The following is a 20,479-nucleotide window of genomic DNA, read 5'->3' as shown; positions in this document are numbered from 1 at the left end:
AGACCTTTACTTTTGGAGTCCAAAATCCTGGTGATGTCCCACAACATTCCCAGCAGACTGTTCCAGCAGTGGGATTATAACCTCCTGAATATCTCTGCAAAACGACTGGATAATACTTTACAGAGGGAACCAATAGAGAAGGTCATCAGTGAATGCCTCACTGCGCTTCTTAAGCTGGGAATGCACATGCAAAAAGCTTACAAGGTAGCCAGTAATTCTCTAACAAAATTAGTTTCTTATCAAAGTCGTGCTTCAATTAGCTCACTTTTAAAAACAAATTCCACAGTTGCTTTTCTACCTCCTTTCTTTAGCCTCCTTGTGTTGAGTACCATTCCCCAGCCAAGGAGAACGGCATGTTGTTATTTGACGAGCCCCTAGGCCTCTGCTAGTCCTGCACTATTACCAGCCATCATGAGGCTCAAGAATAACATAGGATCACTGTTCCTCCAGGCCTGGTACTAGCATGTGATTATCATCACCTCCTAGACAGTATGCATGGACTAGGATTCACAGTACAGTGTAAACCCATGTGGTACGGCATGTTAAAACTCCACTCGCTATTCCACCATTTACCTATTTTTTTTAAAGTGAAATTAGTTGACAATTCATGCCACAGTACATTTTACTATCTGGTATAGTATTGTGGAAAATAATGATCAATATTTTGTTTATTCATTTAGTAAAGGAAGTAAATGATGCTTACGTGCCAGCTTGGCTCAGTGGTAATACTCTTATTTCTGAGTTAGAGGGCTCAATCTCCACTGCAGGATCTATGCATGTAATCTGGGCTGACACTTCAGTGCAGTGCTATGGGAGTTCTTCCTTGTTGGAGGTGCCATGTTTTGGAAGAGATGCTACACAGAGGCCCCATCTCCATGCTCGGGTGGATGTAAAGGATCCTACGGCACTAATTGAAGAGTAAGGGAGTTCTCCTTGTGTCTCAGACAACATTTATCCCTCAACCAATGCTACCAAAACAAATCAACTGGTCATTTGTCTTATCGTTCTTTGTGGGTTGAGTGCAAATTGGCTGCCTACATAACAATGGCTGCACTTAAAAAGTAATTTGCTGTGAAGTGGTTTGGGACATAATGAAGATGGGTAAGGTGCTCTATTAATGCAAGTTATCTTTTCAAGCACACAGAAGGATTAAGAAGACAACATACTATCCAGGGACCAATGGAAATTTAGGCCTAAAAATGTGGTTGCCCTAAGAGGGCGCTAATGGGGCGCAAAACAACTAGCGCCCGGGCATGGCGCCCCAACGCCTCCCGCGAGATTCAGCAGGAGGTTAGCGGCGGTGGTAAATGTTAGCGCCCCACGGTGCTCCGCCACCGGTGATGACGTCATCACCGTGTGCAGCACCCCGCTCGCACCCTGGCCGCGATCTTTGGTAGCGCCCTGACTTAACGTCAGACGCTATGTCCGACGGGGTCAGGGGGGCCTACCTGCAGCTGCGGTGGCGCTAATTAAAGGGAAGGTGCCGGGCGGCCATTTTTGTTGCTGGCTGCCTGCCAGCACCTTCCCCCTCTGCCGTCCCCGGCCTCCTGACCAGCCCCCCCGCAAAGTGCCGGCTGTGCTCTGTGAGCCCGGCACTTCTCGAGTGCCGGGCTCTTTTGCCGGCACTCTGATCCCTGGTAGACAAGCTGGGCCCCGGGTCGCACTGCACAAGGCCCCTCCCCTTTAAGAAGGGGAGGAAGGCCTGCAGTGCTGCGGCGCAATGTGCCGCAGCACGTGATGCGTAGCGCATGGCGCGCAGCGCCGCAATATTCGTTCGCAGCGCCCCAAGGGGGAGGCGGGGCGCTTCCAGTAGCACCCCGCTTCCCTCTTGGGGTGCTACCAATGAATTTCAGCTGTGGGGGCGCTAAAAGTAGCGCCCCGGTAAAGTTAGCGCCCCAAAGTGGGTGCGACCCAATTTTTCCCCCTTAATCTCAAAGTGGGACTCTAAGCATTGAGTGCAAGGTTTTTAAAAGGCAAGACCGGAAACAGAGGCAGCAATCTTCCATTTTGAGCTTCTAAACTCTGTCTCACCTGCAGGGAAAGACCCAGGAACCTTAAATAGGACAGGCAGGTACAAATCCTTAAGTAGAGTAGAATAGAAACACTAGGGGCACGATCTTGCCAGCCCTCTGGAGGCGGGACTGCCGGGAAAATGGCAGAATTTGGGGCCGGGTGCCCAACCCGCCTCCATGCCATCTTGCCAGGAGGCAGGTAGCCGTCCCGCGCCGGGTCCCGCCTCCTTGGAAGTGGGAAGGGATTAAAGCCAATTAACTGCCTGTTAACAGGTAGTTAACAGGCACAAAATAGGATTGTCCCCTTTTTGCCCTCACAAGTGCAGGCTTCCCGAAGGCTCTGAAACCCGCCAGGTCAGCGAGGCGAGTAGTGGGTCTGCGAGGGTCGGGGGGTGCAAAAGTGTGCTGTGAAGGTAAGTGATGGGTGCAAGAGTGGAGAGGTGAGTATCTGAGGTAAGTGTTAGAAAAAGTGTACTCACCTTTGTTTCTTCCTGCAGGCTTCAGTTGGTGGGTATGCGGAGAGTCTCGCACCTCCGCAGTAGAGATGACAGATGGCCATTGCATTCTCCAATGCAACAACCATCTCATGTCTGCAAAAGAAAGCTGTTTGATGAGGTCTTGAATTCAAGACCTCATCAAACTACAGAGAATGTCACTGTTTGACAGCTTCACAGAGCTGTCAAACGATGACAATTCATCTGTCAAAATTTTTTGACAGATTAAACGTCATACGTTGACATTCTCTGCAACCGGCTTTCCCTTAATTGGCCTGCTAAACCCACTGGGTGGGCTTAACAAGGTCAATCAAGGGAAAATAATATGGATTGGCCAGAAGTTGATGGAGGCGGGACTGAAACCCGACAAGTGGGAGTCCCGCCTCCAAAAGCTCCCCATTGACAAAATCACCCCCAAAGGTGTGGGTTCCCCAACTAAATCTTGCACACACACACACACACACACACACAAAAAAGTACTGTGTAGGAGTGGGAAGCAATGGACAATGTTTTTACAGCTACTGGCCATAAATGGTCTAATATAAGCAGGTCTGTTTAACTACCTGATAGGAACACAGTCATTTGATTCATACAAGGATTTGGACTTCTGCCAATACTTAACAAATAAAAAGAGACAGACACGCATCAGAACTAATAACTCAAGTATAAATATTGTGGGGCCTCAGTGATTGTGACTCCCTCAATAAAAACCACGGTGAGGTAAAAAGCAATTGAAAGAACAGAAGGTAAAGAAGTATATTTTAGATAATTATCACAAAAGATTTAAAATTGCAAAGAAAATGTGTGTGAATTGGAGAGAAAGAAAATTCCATGTTATTCAGTTTCTAGAAAGTTACCAGATTTTCTCCTAGAATTTATTAATCTTACTACAATATACCCATACTGAGAATAGATGGGCACAAATACAGGTTCACTCACACAACATACACACCTTCCCTTTTCTTCTTTATCTAAAATCCTTGGCATTGAACAAACATCTTACTGCAGGTTTTTTGGACTAACTATGCCCACATGTGGCACGTTTTCAAAGAAAGTTTTAATTTTTTTTTTCAACATTCAAAGGAAATGTAACAATGAAAGATCTGTCACAGACAGGTGAAATTCAAGTATAATTGAACGATTTCATATTGCAATATCTTACCCAGTTGTACTGCAGCACTGGAGTAAGGGTGATGCTGCTGCTGGTTTTGACAGCCATGAGGTGAAGTGCAAATAATTAATCCTCAGTTTAGATTCAAAGGCAGGATTCAAAGTGGGTCAAATACAGGATGCACAAATGGTTTTGATTTAATGCAAGCCATTTGTCAATACAGTAATAGCCAACTTTTATAAACTTACTTAACATCAACTTTGTAAAATCAATTCCAGAAATCCACACAGAACATCTAAAAATGAAAACTACAGAAACATCCCCAATGAAAGCTACTACCTGTACTCTGCAATCTTCACAAATTAGTAATAGGATTAACATCATAATCAATACATTTCTGTCATTTTCAAGTTGAATGCAAAATAAATGCAATTTAATTTTGGGGAGGGCAAATGTCATTACAACTTTCAGTTCTGCTGGTGATATTCTCTCAGGTACAGTGATACTGATCACTTCGGTAAGTGATGTGAGCATATTACTGTCCAGAGGTGTAACAGGAGGGCTCCGTTGTGCTCTGAACCGAATTCTTTTGCATCTGCCCTGACATTACCTTTCTCCAATCTTTTTGAAGATAAGCTGAGAAATCCTGGGTGCGATGGGCGATTGAGCTGAAATCAATGGAAATAAAAATCAGGAGAGATGTAAAGCAGGCTGCCGACTCGCTATCACCCGTTTTACACTATGGCACAAAGTCAAGATCTACCCCAATGAGTTTACATTAGGAAGCAAAGATTGGATTTAGACAAATATTGGATCCGCTCTGTATTGATGGCCCTGAAACTATGCACCGAGACACTAACTACAAATAATTGACTAACATGTTTTGTCTGAAATTACTCAGTCCATTATTTTAGCAGAGGAATTAGCACATTTATTTTAAACAGGGTAATGCGCCCCATAAAATAATGAAGAGGAACTGCAGGCAAGCACACTAAGCTTTTGTATGCTAGTAAACCATGGTGTAAGTTATTTTTCCACCTTTGTAAAGCACCTTTCAAAGTTAAAGATGTCATATAAATGGAAGTTATTGTTGTCTGATATTTCTTATTAGCAGATCACTCACTAGGTTATTTGCTGCTTAGTGCCCTCTTATTTTGGCACAAAGCTTTTTGCTAAACATACGGCCTGAAATACTGACCATAGAATTGTTCCAAACCAGCTTGGGTATATAGCTGATGTGAATATAGCACCTAGACAGAACATAACAATCCCAGAGCATAACGACCTATATTAAGTAATAATATACTCACTCGTCAACCTTTGACTGTGAAGTATAAATGAGGTAAAAAAAAAGTGGCTCCTTTTTTGTGGTATCTAGAACTCAGACTGAAGGAATTGTATTAAATTTAAATTAACATAGAATGAGACAACTGTACAAAAGGGGTTCTGGGACATACATAAAAGGCACTGATCATTAGTTTCATTGAAAGTCTGTGAATCCAGTGTATATTTTAAAAAGCTTGCAGATATGATACAGTCTTTAAATTTAATATCGCATCACTCCCAATAAGAATTTAGATATCAATAGGTTTGTTGCAATTTAATCAATCGTTGTACAATAGTGTGTTGGGGCTAAACAAGTCTGCACCCAAACCAAATAGATATGGATTCCAGTAGCATTCGACTTAATGGACCAGTTTAATGTCAAATCGTGTTGTGGGTGTCGGAAGAGGACGTGCACTTTACATTTTCTAGAAACTGGGAGAGGAGAGAGAGGGGCAAGGAAGGAAAAGGTGTGAAGATTTGGCAGGGAACCAGCTCAGCTTCATTTGGTTTGATCCACAGTGTATGCAAAGTTTGCCAGAATGTTTCTTGTTCAATTTCTTGTTTGAGCAAAAAAGCCTTTGAGAACAATAGTTTTTCAAAAATATATTTTAATAATTAATGAGCCATATTGTAGAGTGGCACAGTATTGGTATCAATAGATAACTCATCTTTGGAGATCAAAACATACATAAAGGATTTATGTTGGTTACCTTTATAAACTACATTTATCACTCACTCTTTTTATCTTTGGTTGCTACATTGCAGTGCTTACTTGCATTAAATTGTATGGTTTAGTTTTCCTATTGTTTACATTCTGTTTTCCTTTCCATAGGAATCCCCCAACAATCCACCCGATTCTGTGCTAGACAATGTTCCGGAACTGATCGTTCCCCAGGATCTGATTGGCCGTCTCCTGAGATCTAATGAACTTTTAACCCCTGCCCAATTCCTGGGCATTTATAATGCTTCATTAAACAAAATTATGGATTCAGGTAGGTTATAATAATGCCTTAAGTAAAGTGAACAACACAGATAAGTACACAAAATAATAAAGGTGATGGTGAGCCTTCTTGAACCGCTGCAGTCCGTGTGGTGAAGGTACTCCCACAGTGCTGTTAGGGAGGGAATTCCAGGATTTTGACCCAGCGACAATGAAGAACAGCGATATATGTCCAAGTCAGGATGGTGTGTGACTTGATGGGGAGCTTGGTGGTGACGGTGTTCCCATGCACCTGCTACCCTTGTCCTTCTAGGTGGTAGAGGTTACGGGTTTCATAGATGCTGTTGAAGAAGCCTTGACGAGTTACTGCGGTGCATCCTGTAGATGGTACACACTGTAGCCACGGTGCACCGGTGGCGGAGGGGCTGCGGATTAAGCGGGCCGCTTTGTCCTGGATGGTGTCGAGCTTCCTGAGTGTTCTTGCAGCTGTACTCATCCAGGCAAGTGGAGAGTATTCCATCACACTCCTGACTTGTTCCTTGTAGATGGTGGAAAGGCTTTGTGGAGTCAGGAAGTGCGACACTCGTTGCAGGATACCCATCTTCTATGGTCACCTTGACTGAATTTTAGGTAGACAGGGTAGACAGCCAATTTGTAACAGGATCATCTGCTGCTGAGTGAGTAGTCCGGCAGCAGGTACCCAGCAGCGTGTAGTATCGAGCCCCTGAACTGATAAAATCCATCTGGCTTATTGGGTGCATGAGGGTAATAAGATGGGGCATGTGACCTAGACAATGAGGAAGCATTGCAATGGGTAATCACATTTACCAGAATTTATGAAACTATGATTTGCATAAAAATTAATTATATTTATGTTTCCCAAGGTATGATGGGGGTTGGGGTGCACGAGGAGGAGTGAGTGGACAGTTTTGTGTGTTTATCCTTTACTGGAGGTTATGATCTGAAATGGTTGAAATTGTATAGACACTTTACAGCCTTCTGGACTCAACATTGAGTTCAACAATTTCAGACCATAACCTCTGCCCCCATTTTCTTTGGACGGCAGCTGTTGAGTCCATTCTATGGTGTATAATAATGTTCCCACAGTCTAACCCTCTACCTTTCTGACGTTAAAAAAAACTTTCCTATAATTTCCACCTGATGACATAAAGTAGGAAAAACTATATGCTCCTTAGAAAATCCAGGGAAACCTCTATGAAAGAGGTCTGAATTTGTGCAGCAAATATGGATTCTGTTGATTTAAGTGCATTTTATCTTTAATGAGTAAATTTTTACATTCTAAATTGGTATGTCCAAATGGTCGCATTACAAACAGATTATATATAGAACATCCAATATGTTTGGAAGGTTAAGTATTGTGAATTATCAAAACACTTTTGAAACTATTGATTACTTTAATCCAGTTGGAAAGAAAATAAAAATAGTTTTTCAATTATACATAAAACATTTTCAAATTGATCTCAATTAGAAATTGAAAGAAAGTGAAAATATTTGGAGGAAGCAAATCAAATGGCAATTCCGGAAAAATCTTTCAACCAGTAAAGCGAATCTTTCCGATGTCTTGCTCATTGAGAAATGTTCTTGTGATTTTGCTGTTGTGACATCTTTCTACATTTTTTCCCCCGAACACTCTGTCTGGTGTGATCTCATTCATAATTCTACCTATTGGAAAATGTCTGTTTCACACAGTTCACTGAAAACTCATCTTGAGATGGCACTTTCTGTACGTGTTAAGAAGTTTGTTACAATAGCTGCCTTGTTCACATACCTCATAGAGACCCGATATAAAAAGTGCTAGAGTCTTCCTGGACAAGATACCAGAAGTGAAACATCACGTTTGCTTCTTCATTTTTTCGTATCTACCAACTGCCCATTTGGTGTTAAGATGTGGATGAGTCAAAACTTCCTGCAGCTAATTATCAGCCAAACTGAAGTCATCCTCTTCAGTTCCGGCAAGCATCTATGACCCTGTGGCTTCAACTGCAATGACCTCCTCACCTGCCATCCCAGGCTAACTCCAGAGGTGCCCAATCCTGAGCTCAGCTTCTTCCCCCGCGTCTAATCCAGTCCGCTTTCTTTCACCTGTAAAAAAAAAAAATTGCCCACCTTTGCCTATTCCTATGTCAACCCCTTAACCCACACTTTTTTCTTCTTCAAGCTGAATTTTTCCAATGCTCTCTTTAACACTTTTCCCACTTCCACCATCCATAAACTACAATTCAGCTGGAATGCCATGGTCCACATCATTACCCATATTACCATCATGTCCATTTTTGCCAAGCTCCACTGCTCCTTGCACCCCGGAGAATTGACTTTTAGGTCTTTGCACTTGTCTTCAAATCCTCTCCATGGCCTCCACAACTTCAAATCTACCCCGTGGCTTTGCCCCTCCCTACCTCTGCAATCTCCTCTAGCCACATGTCCCTTTGTGCACTCGCCAATCCTCTTCTCATTCCCCAGTCCTCCATTGGTGGCTGTTCCTTCAGCCACTAAGCCCCCATCCTCCAGAACTCCCTCCCTCAACATTTACACTTTGTCACTTCCCTCCCTGCTATCATAAGCCTCCTAAGGACTAATATCTTCAACCATGCTTTTGCTCTCTCTTCACCTCTCTTTTACCTTTCCCCCCTCCTGCTAAGTTTCCACTTGTTGCCCACCACCCTCTTTGGGGGGGAAAGTGCTACAGAAATGCAAATTGTTGTTCATCAATCTGTAGAAGGGAGACCATTCGATTGTCATTAATAAAAAAAAATACAGGAAACTCTCGATTTACCGGCACCTAACCGGAAATCTCTGTTAACCGGCAAAATTCAGGAGTAGGTTTAGGTAAGTTTTACTTCATATTAATAGCCGTTCCTGGATCTGTGGCCGTGTACGGGCCTCTCGTACCTTTTACAATACCTCTCTGTAATCCGGACTTTTTGATAAACCGGCACCACGCTGGTCCTGTCGGTACTGGATAAAAAAAGAGTTTCCTGTACTTGTCTTATAACCAGCATTGAATTTCACAGCTTAACCTACACATTGATTGGTAGCCAATCTAAAATATATACTGTTGCACTCTTATGTGTTTTTGTTTTATTACATGCTTGCTTTTTTATATTGGTTAAAGGACATGTTTTTGGAAGCACCAACCTAACAACTGTTTAGAGTGTTCTCTGACAGAAGGTATGGTATGGCCATACATCACTACCATGCACACTTCCCATTAGCATGGTTTAAAATTACTACTGCTTTGTGCATTTGCTTACTTCATTGAAACTATTATACATTAATTTGCATGAAACTTATTACAAATTAACTGCATGTTAGTCTTGACCTTTGAGTAACACCTTGAGCCCAGCATTAAGTAGATAACTTAGACTAGGCTGACTATTTCAGTGTGCTGACACAATGTTGATACTTATTCATACTTACTGCATCCTCTACATCCCAGTTAGAGTATAATATCAATAGCTTTACCCTGCACTTGAAAGATATGTGGTTTGGTACTGTATGCCAGTTAGAAATTCAGTCAAACAATTCATGAAGGGTTTATTTTTGCATGTTGAAATAACTTAGTTTATTAATGGGAATAATGAAATTTAACAAAAAATATCAGATGGGGAAAAATGCTAGAGTTAGCAGTTTTGATTTATTCAGAGGATTACGTCCAATCCAAACTAAACATGCTTTGTGTTCTGGTCGTATGGCACTAGATTTCCATTATCACACAACCAGTTCAAGTAACTTTCAAGGCTGAAAACTGAGCTTAGCTACTCTGTTGAATGTTTCATTCATTCTTGGACAAAGATCGCAAGATGATGGAATACGGCACAATTTGGGAAGGAAAAAAAATGGGCAAGAAGCCCCAACTCTTGCAGCTGGTGTGCCTCCATCAGCAGAGAGACAACAGTATTGATGGAAGCCAAGGTATAATCAACAGCCCAGACTGTCCCAGCAGGAAGGGGACAGCGCAAATGGAAGGCGGCGATGAAACAGGGATAATAGTGATTTGCTTTAAAGGTTTAATAGAGGATTTACAGTTGCCGACTTAGCAGGCAGCTGCCACAAGCCAGAAACCCTCATTTGCAGCATTACAATACAAGTACTCCGATGTTTAGCTATAATGATGTGAGGATTTATTGAATGCTAGTGATTACAGTCTAGAAGAGAGTATTCTTTATTCACTGCCTAAAGGTGCCCTTTCAGAATTAGCTTTTCAAATGGTTGTTTTCTTACAGAGCTGAGACCTTATTGTGAGACACAGCTGACAACATTTACTGATTGTAATTACTCGTTCCATTCACTCGTTCCATTCATTTCAGCTGCACCATATTGTTCCAGAATTTATTTCTCTCTACTAAAAGGGACAATTTTTGGAGACAATTTTCTGTAGCAGCCAATCAAAACACTACCGTACTTTTATAAAACTAATTTTCATCTAATTGTATTAATATATTTTTAAAAAACGAGTTTAGGCAGTTTTACTTTTTAAAACTGGATTTGAACTCGATGGTGCTATATGTCAGCAAAGCTGGGCCATTTTAAAATCAGTCCTCCTTTGTGCTTAGATAGTTGGGAACCACCGGGAGGCTATCAAAATATATTTCGTTATTATAATAAAAAGTTATGATAATTTAAATCATAAACATTTATTATAAACTATAGAAATTATACTAGAAGATTTTATTTTAAGAACCTCACTACAATTAATAGATGTTATAAAACACAGCACTAATGAAGTGAATATTGTATTGATTTAAAATGCATTAAACACACTATTTGCTGCATTGAAGTAATTTCCTCAGCTGACCAGGCAGGCACACCATCTGCTCCCAACCTTCTTTCAATGCAACCTTGTAAGTTGCATTCAACAGTGGCACAGGCTGACTCACCTTCAGAGTTCTCTTCCCTGCTAGGATGTGGCATGCAGCCACATGGCACTGATTTGTCTCCCCCTCCCCCTGCCAAGCCTTGGAACGCCAGCAATAGCGCACTAGAATCACATTGAAAAATGGCGGGGGAGAGGGTAGTTGCCATGACTTTCAATTTATCCAGTCTTGGCTGCAGGACCGTTAGAGCTCTTGGCCAGGCCATTATCAGTGTGGTTACATTTCTAGGAGCTGGAGGGAGGCATTCTTTAAGAAAAAGAGGAAAAGCTAGAAGGACCAAATCCCACCTCCACAGAGGCACACCAATCAGCTACTCACAACAAAATCTGCAGCCCAACCTATCTGATTCTCCAGCTGAAGGAAGTCTTTTAATCTGATTGCAGTGTTAGCTTTTGTTATACACTATGTGCAGTGCTCTGCATATTAAATTCAATCAGCATCAGGTAGGAAGAGGCAAGATAGAATATTTTACAACATTAGTCTTATAATACATGTATTGATGAATTGTGGTTGTTTTCTAACATAAATATGTTCTTTTACAGAACTTGTATGGCCTATGCCAGAACATACACTACCTGCCAGCAGAAAATGACAGTGGTTGTAAAATATGGGATCAGTTTGGTCCTTGTATATAAACAGTGGTACTCACGTTTCATCAATGATGGAGTCCTTGCAGTTGTGTTCAGAATTGAAAGTGCTGTGTTTACCAAGAATTATTAATGGAAAAATTGAAAAGTGTCAAGTCAGAATTGTATACACACACATACTTGTACAGAATATATAAATGAATGCTACTATTAAACACATTCATCTGCATTTTACTGTTATGAAAATATAATTGTCTTATGTGCAAGATATCACCAATTCCTCAAAAGGCCAAAGGGAATTTTCTGAAAGAAATAGTCTTCCTTATAACTAAATGAGTTTGATGAGGAATAACAGTTACGCTGGATTATCAAGCCACTTAAATGGACACAGTGAACCAAGTGATGAATGCTTTCCTTTCACCTTTACATTCCAGCTTCAAATCCAGCGCAGGCTGATGGGATGACTTTTGGTTGTAAAAGTCCAGAATGAATTGAGTCTGGGCGGTCTCCACCCATGTCCTATTGAACAAGAGTTCCTAGTGTGAAACTGACCGGGACTGTGTATTAAGAACATAAGAATTAGGAGCAGGAGTCGGCCATACGGCCCCTCGAGCCTGCTCCGCCATTCAATAAGATCATGGCTGATCTTCAACCTCAACTCCACTTTCCCACACTATCCCCATATCCCTTGATTCCCCTAGAGTCCAACATTGGAAATCTCACCTAGAGAGGCCACAAGGATGACTCATGTGGCAATTAAACTAATTATTTTGGTGGAGCGGTTAACCCATTTATTTTAAGTAAGCTAGTCTCACTAAGGCTGCAATGGGAGGACGTATGGTCTTTCTGGATGGATGGGTTAAGATGAGCCAAATGAGCTTTCTCATCTGTAGTTACCTCTTGATTTTAGATCTGTGGTTATGTAAACAAATGGCATATCCGTTTGCACACAGCAAAACTCCAAAAGCAGCAATGACATCAATGTCCAGGTAATCTGTTTTTCAGTAGTGTTGGTTGAAGACACTGGTAGAACTCTCTGCTGTTCAAATAGTGCCATAGAATTTTTAACATCCATCTGAACCACTAAAATAGGTAGACAGGGCTTGAGTTTAACGCCTCTTCGAAAGACAGCAATGCAGCATTTGCTCAGTACTGCACTGGATTACGTGAACAAAGCCTGGAGTGGGGCAAGAATGTGGTCAAAATCATGGCTGGTTTTGACAGAGTAAATAAAGAGAAGCTGTATCCAGTGGCAGAAGGGTTGCTAATCAGAGGGCACAGATTTAAGGTGATTGGCAAAAGAACCAGAGGAGACATGAGGAAATATTTTTTTACACAACGAGTTCTTGTGATCGGAATGCCTGAAAAGGTGGTGGAAGCAGAGTCAATAGTAACTTTCAAAAGAGAATTGGATAAATACTTGAAAAGGAAAAAAAATACAGGGCTGTGGGAAAAGAGCAGGAGAGTGGGATTAATTGGATAGCTTTACCAAAGAGCCGGCACAGGCACAATGGGCTGAATGGCCTCCTCCTGTGATACTATGATGATTCTAAGAAACCCACAATATCTTCAAAGGCCACAGCACTGAGCTAAAACTCAGCGAGCACATCAAAATTCACTGCTCTTTGTAAAATAGTACCATGAGACATCCAGTTGTGCAGACAGATGGTTTAATGCTTCATCTGAAAAGCAACACCTCTGACAATGCGGCATTTCCTTAGTACTACGCAGAATGCCAGCCTAGATTATACCCTGCAATCCTGGCCTGGGTTTGAACACACAAGTACCTGATTTAGAAGCCAGACTGCTACCAAGATAAGTGGAAGTCTGAAGTGACAAGTTAAAGCTGAATTACTCGTCATTTCAGCTGGGAAGGGAGGGGCATTTTAAGAAACTTGCACCGAATGACGTATACCAAGTTGTTTAGACTCCCAGAGTTAATCTGGCAGTAGGACCATGTGGAGATACTTATCTATGGGGGAATCCAACAGATACGTTAGGCGGAGAGCTGGATAAAGAGAATCCGCCTTGGATCATCTTATTAAACAGTGCTGTGGAGTGACTCCGCCGTGCACCAATTTATTTCCTGGATTGGAGCCCGCTTGCAATGGGAAACTCAGCTTGTGGGCTCGGACCTGATGCACTGGAGTGTCGAGTCTTCATGGATTTCGAGGAGTGTAGACCCCCGGCAGTGTCGAGGGAGGATATCACCCCGAAGAGCTGCTGTCCGAGTTAATCCCCACCCACACTGCTCTGATTCTCGAGCGAGAGAGTTGAGTTAAAACACAGCGATTTTTCCCATGGGAATTCAAGCGGAATGGCTGGGAATTTTTCCAGATCCCCCATCCTGACTCTCCTGAACCCGCGTGGATCGGGGTGAGACGTGTATCCGTTGGAAACCCATTCCCAGGAGCTGGGAAATCGGGTGCCCTCTATTCATAAGGAAAGGGTTTAAACTGGGAATTCCAGTTATTCCAGAGGAACCTTCAGGATCTCCAGCAAGGAAGGTCTGTCAGTGGACTCTGCACACCAACTTCAGGGAGTCTGCTCCCATCAGTACAGGGCACAATACTCAAACAATACTCCAACATTTACAACTAAATGGAACCTAGTTGGTGCTTTCACAACTTTTGCTCCAACATTTTCCCAAATTGTCAGAATATCAAGCACAAAATCCCAAGTGACCTGCCCTGTCCGTACTCAGTACAACTACATCCAATACTGAAAAAGGTGGGCAACAATGGCCCGGACTTTGCTGTAATAATAACGGTGAGGCTAACAGTGCTCGCCGTTATTACAGAGTAAATCTGACAGCAACTTCTGGTGTCCACACATGTGCAGTTAAATGCTGAAATCCAGAAGTTGCTGTCAGAGATACCCTGCTCTTCCACAAGGTGCGCTGTAACAGTCCTTGCCGATAGACTTGGCACTGAAATCACTGTAATGGCGTGAACTTGGGGTAATTACCCACTAGACTCGCACTAAAAATGGCTGCAAACATTAGAGCTAGTGCATTCAAGAGTAAGTGAGTTTTTAACAGCGTAATAAGTGATAATTACTGCTGAACAACCTCTCTGACCCTGAAACATTAATTTTACAAATGTGGAGTCTCATTCTCTCAGAAGAAAATTAATATTTCATATTAAAAAAAAAATTTTCATTTTTCAGTTTTTCTCTTTTATTTCTCTCCCTTAATCCCATCTGTATGTCCCAATCTTTATTTTGCTTCCTGTACAATGATTTAAATGTAATTTATGGCCTGGATATTCCGATCCCTATGGGTGTGTACACGCTGTGTACCCACCCGTAGGGACATCGGAAATGCCGGTTTCAGGCATGCGAAGCACATGCGCTGAAAACTGGTATTTCCGATTTGTCAAGAATGCTCTTGACAGATCAGACGCCTGCCTTAGAGAAGGGCCTCTGCGGGCGGATAGTTCCGCTTTCTGGAGAACCTCCGCCCGCAGAAAACCCTTAGAAATCTTACGCCTGGTAAAAGCAGGTGTAAGGCCTGCTTTTGCCAGGATAAGAGTTGAAAAAAGTAAAAAAAAAAATGTTTCAGTCATTTATCATTTAAAAATACTTTAAAAAAGGTAAGTTTATTTTTAGCCCCGTAAAAAAATTTAATTATTTATTTCAAAAAATTAAATTTTTGTTTAAAATATTTAATTTATTGTAATTTCAACTAATTTTAAAAATGTGATTTAAATTTTTTTTTAAAATGTTTTAAAGTGTTTTTGGGGTGATCTCCATTCACATATTTGACAGGTCTATCTGTCAAGTGTATGAAGGGAGATTCCCTTCTTTGATTGGCTCCCCATGGCCCACGTGATCCCAGGGACGCTTGCGAACCGCCTGCACCCCTGGGATACGTGGGCCCTGCGCACTTGGAGTTCGAGAGGCTCAGCATCGGAACTATACACACCTCGGGAGCCCTCAGGTAAGTGTGTAGATTTATTCCAGATCGGCACGCAGGAAGCCTCTGATCGGAAAATACGGCCCAATATATCCTGTTTTTTTACTTCCTAGTTTGAAGTCTGCATGTCTCAGTGAGGATTCTTCAATCTGATTGGTTGAAGAGCCTCTCTGCTGCTTTACCTGCTCACAGATGCCACAGATCTGCTGTAGTACTGGATGAACAGAAATGATCCCCAATTAAATATTGGGAAGACCGAAGCCATTGTCCCCGCCACAAACTCCGTTCCCTAACCATCAACCCCATCTCTCTCCCTAGCATTGGTCTGAGGCTGAACCACACTGTTCACAATCTTGGTGTCATATTTGACCCTGAAATGAGCTTCCGACCACATATCCACGCCATAACTAAGACCGCCTATTTCCACCTCTGTAACATCGCCCGTCTCCGCCCTTGCCTCAACTCATCCGCTGTTGAAACTCTCATCCATGCCTTTGTTACCTCTAGACTTGACTATTCCAATGCTCTCCTGGCTGGCCTCCCACATTCTACTCTACGTAAACTTGAATTCATCCAAAACTCAGCTGCCCGGGTCCTAACTCGCACCAAGTCCCGTTCACCCATCACCCCTGTGCTCGCTGACCTACATTGGCTTCCGGTTAAACAACACCTCAATTTTAAAATTCTCATCCTTGTTTTCAAATCCCTCCAAGGCCTCGCCCCCTCCCTACTATCTCTGTAATCTCCTCCATCCCCACAACCACAGCCACCCCCTCCCCCCCGAGATATTTGCGCTCCTCTAATTCTGGCCTCTTGAGCATCCCTGATTTTAATCGCTCAACCATTGGTGGCCGTGCCTTCAGCTGCCTAGACCCTAAACTCTGGAATTCCCTCCCTAAAACTCATCGCCTCTCTAGTCCTCTCTTTCCTCATTTAAGACACACCTTAAAACCTACCTCTTTGTCCAAGGTTTTGGGCATCTGCCCTAATTTCTCTTTATGTGGTTCATTTATAACACTCCTGTGAAGCGCCTTGGGACATTTTACTAAGTTAATAGTGCTATATAAATACAAGTTGTTGTTTTAGAGGGTGTTGCATGGAACAGACACAGGATAAGCAGAAATCTCTGCTGACAAGCCCACAAAAAAATCTCTGGGCAACTGTACGCAAAGCGAATGGATAAAACTGTTCCTTCACCGCTGAGAGGAAAATCCGGGCCTATGTATAGCCAAACTGTAAGTCATTAGGTACAGGATTTTAAACTCAAAGGGGGAGAAATTGGTGATCGGCAGCAAAGCAGTCGGTGTCACTGCCAACTGCCGTTAATGGCCGCCCGAAATGGCCGCAGCACTAACTGACCTAAATTGGTGTAGGGGGGCATGGAGGTAGGTGGCGCAGCACTAACCTGAGGTGCAATGCTGTCCTGGTGACATTGCACGAGGGATCTGGGACCAATTTGTAGTCCTGGTGCGGCATTGCTGCTTCCCCAGCGTCTGTGTGCGAGGCTGTGATGCTCGCAATGCATTGTGGACAGTGAGGAACTCTGAAATTTAAAGGGGCCATGCATATTGAAGCAAGACAAAACCCTATGCACTGATTCAATACATTTTTCAGCCCTTTCTGTCTTTTTACAAATATTCAATATTTAAAAGAAGTTCCAAATGTGATTATTCAGCTCTTAAAGCTGAATTACCTTCCTAAACTGAACAAATGGGAAAACTGCCTCAGCACTAACACAAATGGCTCAGCAGGCCAGGGAAGGGGCACCCAGGGTGTCGCATGCAGCACTCCAGCTTTGAGCAGGGGGTCAACACTGCAAGAGCGGCCCTCTACCCACAGGGGCCAGGAGGCCCTCCAGAAAGAACGATGTGGGAGTACATTACCAAGGCCGTCACTGCCAGCAGTGTCACCCCCACCTTCTGGCTCCAGTGTCCAAAGAAGCTTCGTGACCTCAGACCACTGGTCAAGGTCACTGAATGCATCTTCAAAAGCCGTCACCTACCAACTGCACCATTAGTCTCACACACTGCTCAATGCAGGACCCCCAGTCACTCACCTAACAATCTGCACCAATGATGAGGCACATCTCCCATTCTGAGCATCACCTTACCCCATTGGAGGAGACGGTGCGGGCCATTCTTGGCAGGGGCATGGCTGAGACCTTGGCCAGCGGTGGGGCTGAAAGGATACAAGATGAGGGTATCCTCATACGTTATCCCCCTTCTGGCCTGCACCTCTAGGCTTCCCGCCCTCCCGTCAGCACAACTCCACCCTTGTGCCTTCCTCATTTCACAACCCAGGAAATGCAGCCTGCCCAGCCAGTGGGTCAACAAGAAGAGGTAGCCTGCCCAGCCAGTGGGACCGCAGGTGGATGATTCCATCCCAGCCACAAAGGGGCTGTCTGGGATGCATCCTTCCATCTGATTCCTCTTCCTCGGCTTCCTCCTCTTTTATGTCTTCTTCTTCTGCGTCTTCCTCTTCCTTCTGCCAGTGGACGCTGTAAATGTGAAATGACAGCATAAAATGCTGCAAATACTCAGTTGGTCAGGCAGCATGTCGACCTGAGATGTGAACCTCACGGATGTAGCGTGACCCGCTGAGTATTCGCAGCATGTTCTGTCTGTTCTCAAAGACTTTCACTTACCATCTGAGCCCTTGCAAGCGTCCAGCAGCACTCCCAAAACAATTAAAAAACTTTTCACATATATTGCAGCAAGCCACCACTTCAATAAAATCCAAAAAACCAAGGCCAAACCCTTCCATTCAAACTCACCTGATTGATGTGTGTGTCCCTTTAACAACTGCAGATATCGTCCCTGTCAGCCTGCTTGCCCATCAGGTTAACCTGGCGTGCTTAGGACCCAGCTCTGAATTGAGCACTAGGGTCGAGGTTCGCGTAGGTGACAAGCTGACTGACATCACCACACCACCATTTTTTTTACAGGGCGCTGCCAGTTACTGGCAGCGCAAAGGGGCCCACCAATATGGGGGCCACCGTGGGGACCACCTCCAGCTGGCGTAAGAGCGGCAGGCGCCACTTTTTCGAGAATCGCTGGTGCTAACAGGTGGCGGTAAGTACAGTATATGAATTTCTCGTCCAAGGCATCTTCATCCATGTTGATGACTGTAGGCTGGGATATCAACAATGACAACAACTTGTACTTATATAGCACCTTTAACGTAGTAAAACCGTCCCAAGGCGCTTCACAGAAGTATTTTAAGACAAAAAATTTGGCACCGAGCCACATAAGGATAAATCAGGGCAGGTGACCAAAAGCTTGGTCAAAGAGGTAGGTTTAAGGAGTGTCTTAAAGGAGGAAAGAGAGGTAGCGAGGCGGAGAGGTTAAGGCAGGGAATTCCAGAGCTTAGGGCCCAGGCAACAGAAGGCACGGCCACCAATGGTTGAGCGATTATAATCAGGGATGCTCAAGAGGGCAGAATCAGAGGAGCGCAGATATCTCGGGGGGGGGTTGTGGGGCTGAAGGAGATTACAGAGATAGGGAGGGGCGAGGCCATGGAGGGATTTGAAAACAAGGATGAGAATTTTGAAATCGAGGCGCTGCTTAACCGGGAGCCAATGTAGGTCAGCGAGCACAAGGGTGATGGGCAAACAGGACTTGGTGCGAGTTAGGACACAGGCAGCCGAGTTTTGGATGACCTCAAGTTTATGTAGGGTGGGATGTGGGAGGCCAGCCAGGAGTGCCTTGGAAGAGTCAAGTCTAGAGGTAACAAGGCATGGATGCGGGTTTCAGCAGCGGATGAGCTGAGGCAAGGGCAGAGATGGACGATGTTATGGAGGTGGATGTAGGTGGTCTTTGTTAGGCTGCGGATATGTGGTCGGAAGCTCATTTCAGGGTCAAATATGACACCAAAATATCCTGCACAATACTCATAGTTACAGCCTCCTTAATACATTTGCCTGTTCGGGAGCAACAGAAACTGCGGGCCAGAATTTGTCATCAAAATAATGGTGAGGGTAATGGCACTTGCTGCTATTTACGTGCAAATGGCACAGCAACTTCAGGCGAGGGGCAGCTGTGAGGTAAAACGCGAGTATCCAAAAGTTGCTGTCCGATTTGCGCCACTCCATCATTAACTTCACGAAAATGGCATCTCGCTGTCTGGCTCACCATTGAAATGGCATTTTGCTGTCTGCCTCATCATTGAAATGGCATCTCGCTGTCTGCCTCACCATTGAAATGGCATCTCGCTGTCTGCCTCACCATTGAATGGCATCTCGCTGTCTGGCTCACCATTGAATAGCATCTCGCTGTCTGGCTCACCATTGAAATGCATTGAATGGCGTGAAGTTGCTAGGCCCTGAGCTCTGGAATTCCCTGCCTAAGCCTCTCCACCTTGCTACCTCACGTTCCTCCTTTGAGACGCTCCTTAATACCCATTTCATTGACCAAGCTTTTTGTCACCTGCCCTAATTTATCCTTATGTGGATCTGTGTTCAATTTTTTGTCTTAAAATACTCCTGTGCAGCACCCTGGGACGTTTTACTACGTTAAAGGTGCTATATAAATACAAGTTGTTGTTGTTGTATTTGCACGGTAGATATGAACTAAACTCGGCACAAAGTTAAGTCTTGTTATTTCAAGTGGAAGCACCCTTTCAACGACGTGATAAATGTTAATTACTGTCAATCAACCTTTCTGGCAGCGAAAATTAACTAATAAGTTGTGGAGTCTCATTCCTTCAGGTTTTAATTGTTGTTGGAGATTTTTTAAATGATTAATTTTTACTTTATTTTACTTTTCCTTTCTGTCTCCTCTCTCTCTCTTAATCCAACATTTCTTTCCCTCTCTTTATTTCTCTTTCTGTACCTGATTTAACATTGAATTCACCCACTTTAATTTACTCTCCCTTCTCAGTCCTTGCGCTGTTAATTTCACAATCCTTCAATCTGATTGGTTAAGGAGATTCACAGTTGCTTGGCCCTGTTCACTCGGGTCCCAGATGCCCTGTTTCTCTCGCTGCGATGTTATCAGCTCGCACTTTCAGCAACTTGCCACGCAAAAATGTTAATAACCTAAACGTGTACGGCCGAGTCTAATTAATGGCAGACACCGTTAGATGCCCTGCCACAGCAAAATCTGGCCTTACATAATGACACCTAGTGAGCTACACTTTATTGTATTCATGGTACTAATGACTGTTTGACAACCAAAGCTAGAAAATATATTTCTAAAGTG

At 43.5% G+C, this 20,479-nt stretch overlaps 1 protein-coding gene across 6 annotated transcripts in view; it reads left to right on the top strand.

Moving 5' to 3' along the window:
- Nucleotides 1-11,594, top strand: part of LOC147102724 (testis-expressed protein 47-like) — a 63,407-nt gene extending 51,813 nt beyond the window's left edge. For 2 of the 6 annotated variants that reach the window (XM_085963470.1, XM_085963474.1), the window contains exons 5-7: nucleotides 3-204; nucleotides 5,776-5,935; nucleotides 11,321-11,594. In XM_085963470.1, the coding sequence (XP_085819596.1) occupies nucleotides 3-204; nucleotides 5,776-5,935; nucleotides 11,321-11,370 (412 nt within the window). In that variant the 3' untranslated portion in view covers nucleotides 11,371-11,594. Of the gene's footprint in view, nucleotides 1-2; nucleotides 205-5,775; nucleotides 5,936-9,016 lie in introns of all 6 variants that reach the window. The other 4 variants (XR_015073075.1, XM_085963475.1, XM_085963473.1 and 1 more) reach the window with 4 other exon arrangements.
- The last annotated feature ends 8,885 nt before the right edge of the window (nucleotides 11,595-20,479 follow it).

Source organism: Somniosus microcephalus, chromosome 21 (genome assembly GCF_052327205.1).
Source record: "Somniosus microcephalus isolate GS21.2 chromosome 21, FLI_Smic_1.0, whole genome shotgun sequence".
Lineage (NCBI taxonomy): Eukaryota > Metazoa > Chordata > Chondrichthyes > Squaliformes > Somniosidae > Somniosus > Somniosus microcephalus.
This window is presented reverse-complemented; position numbering and strand designations above follow the sequence as displayed.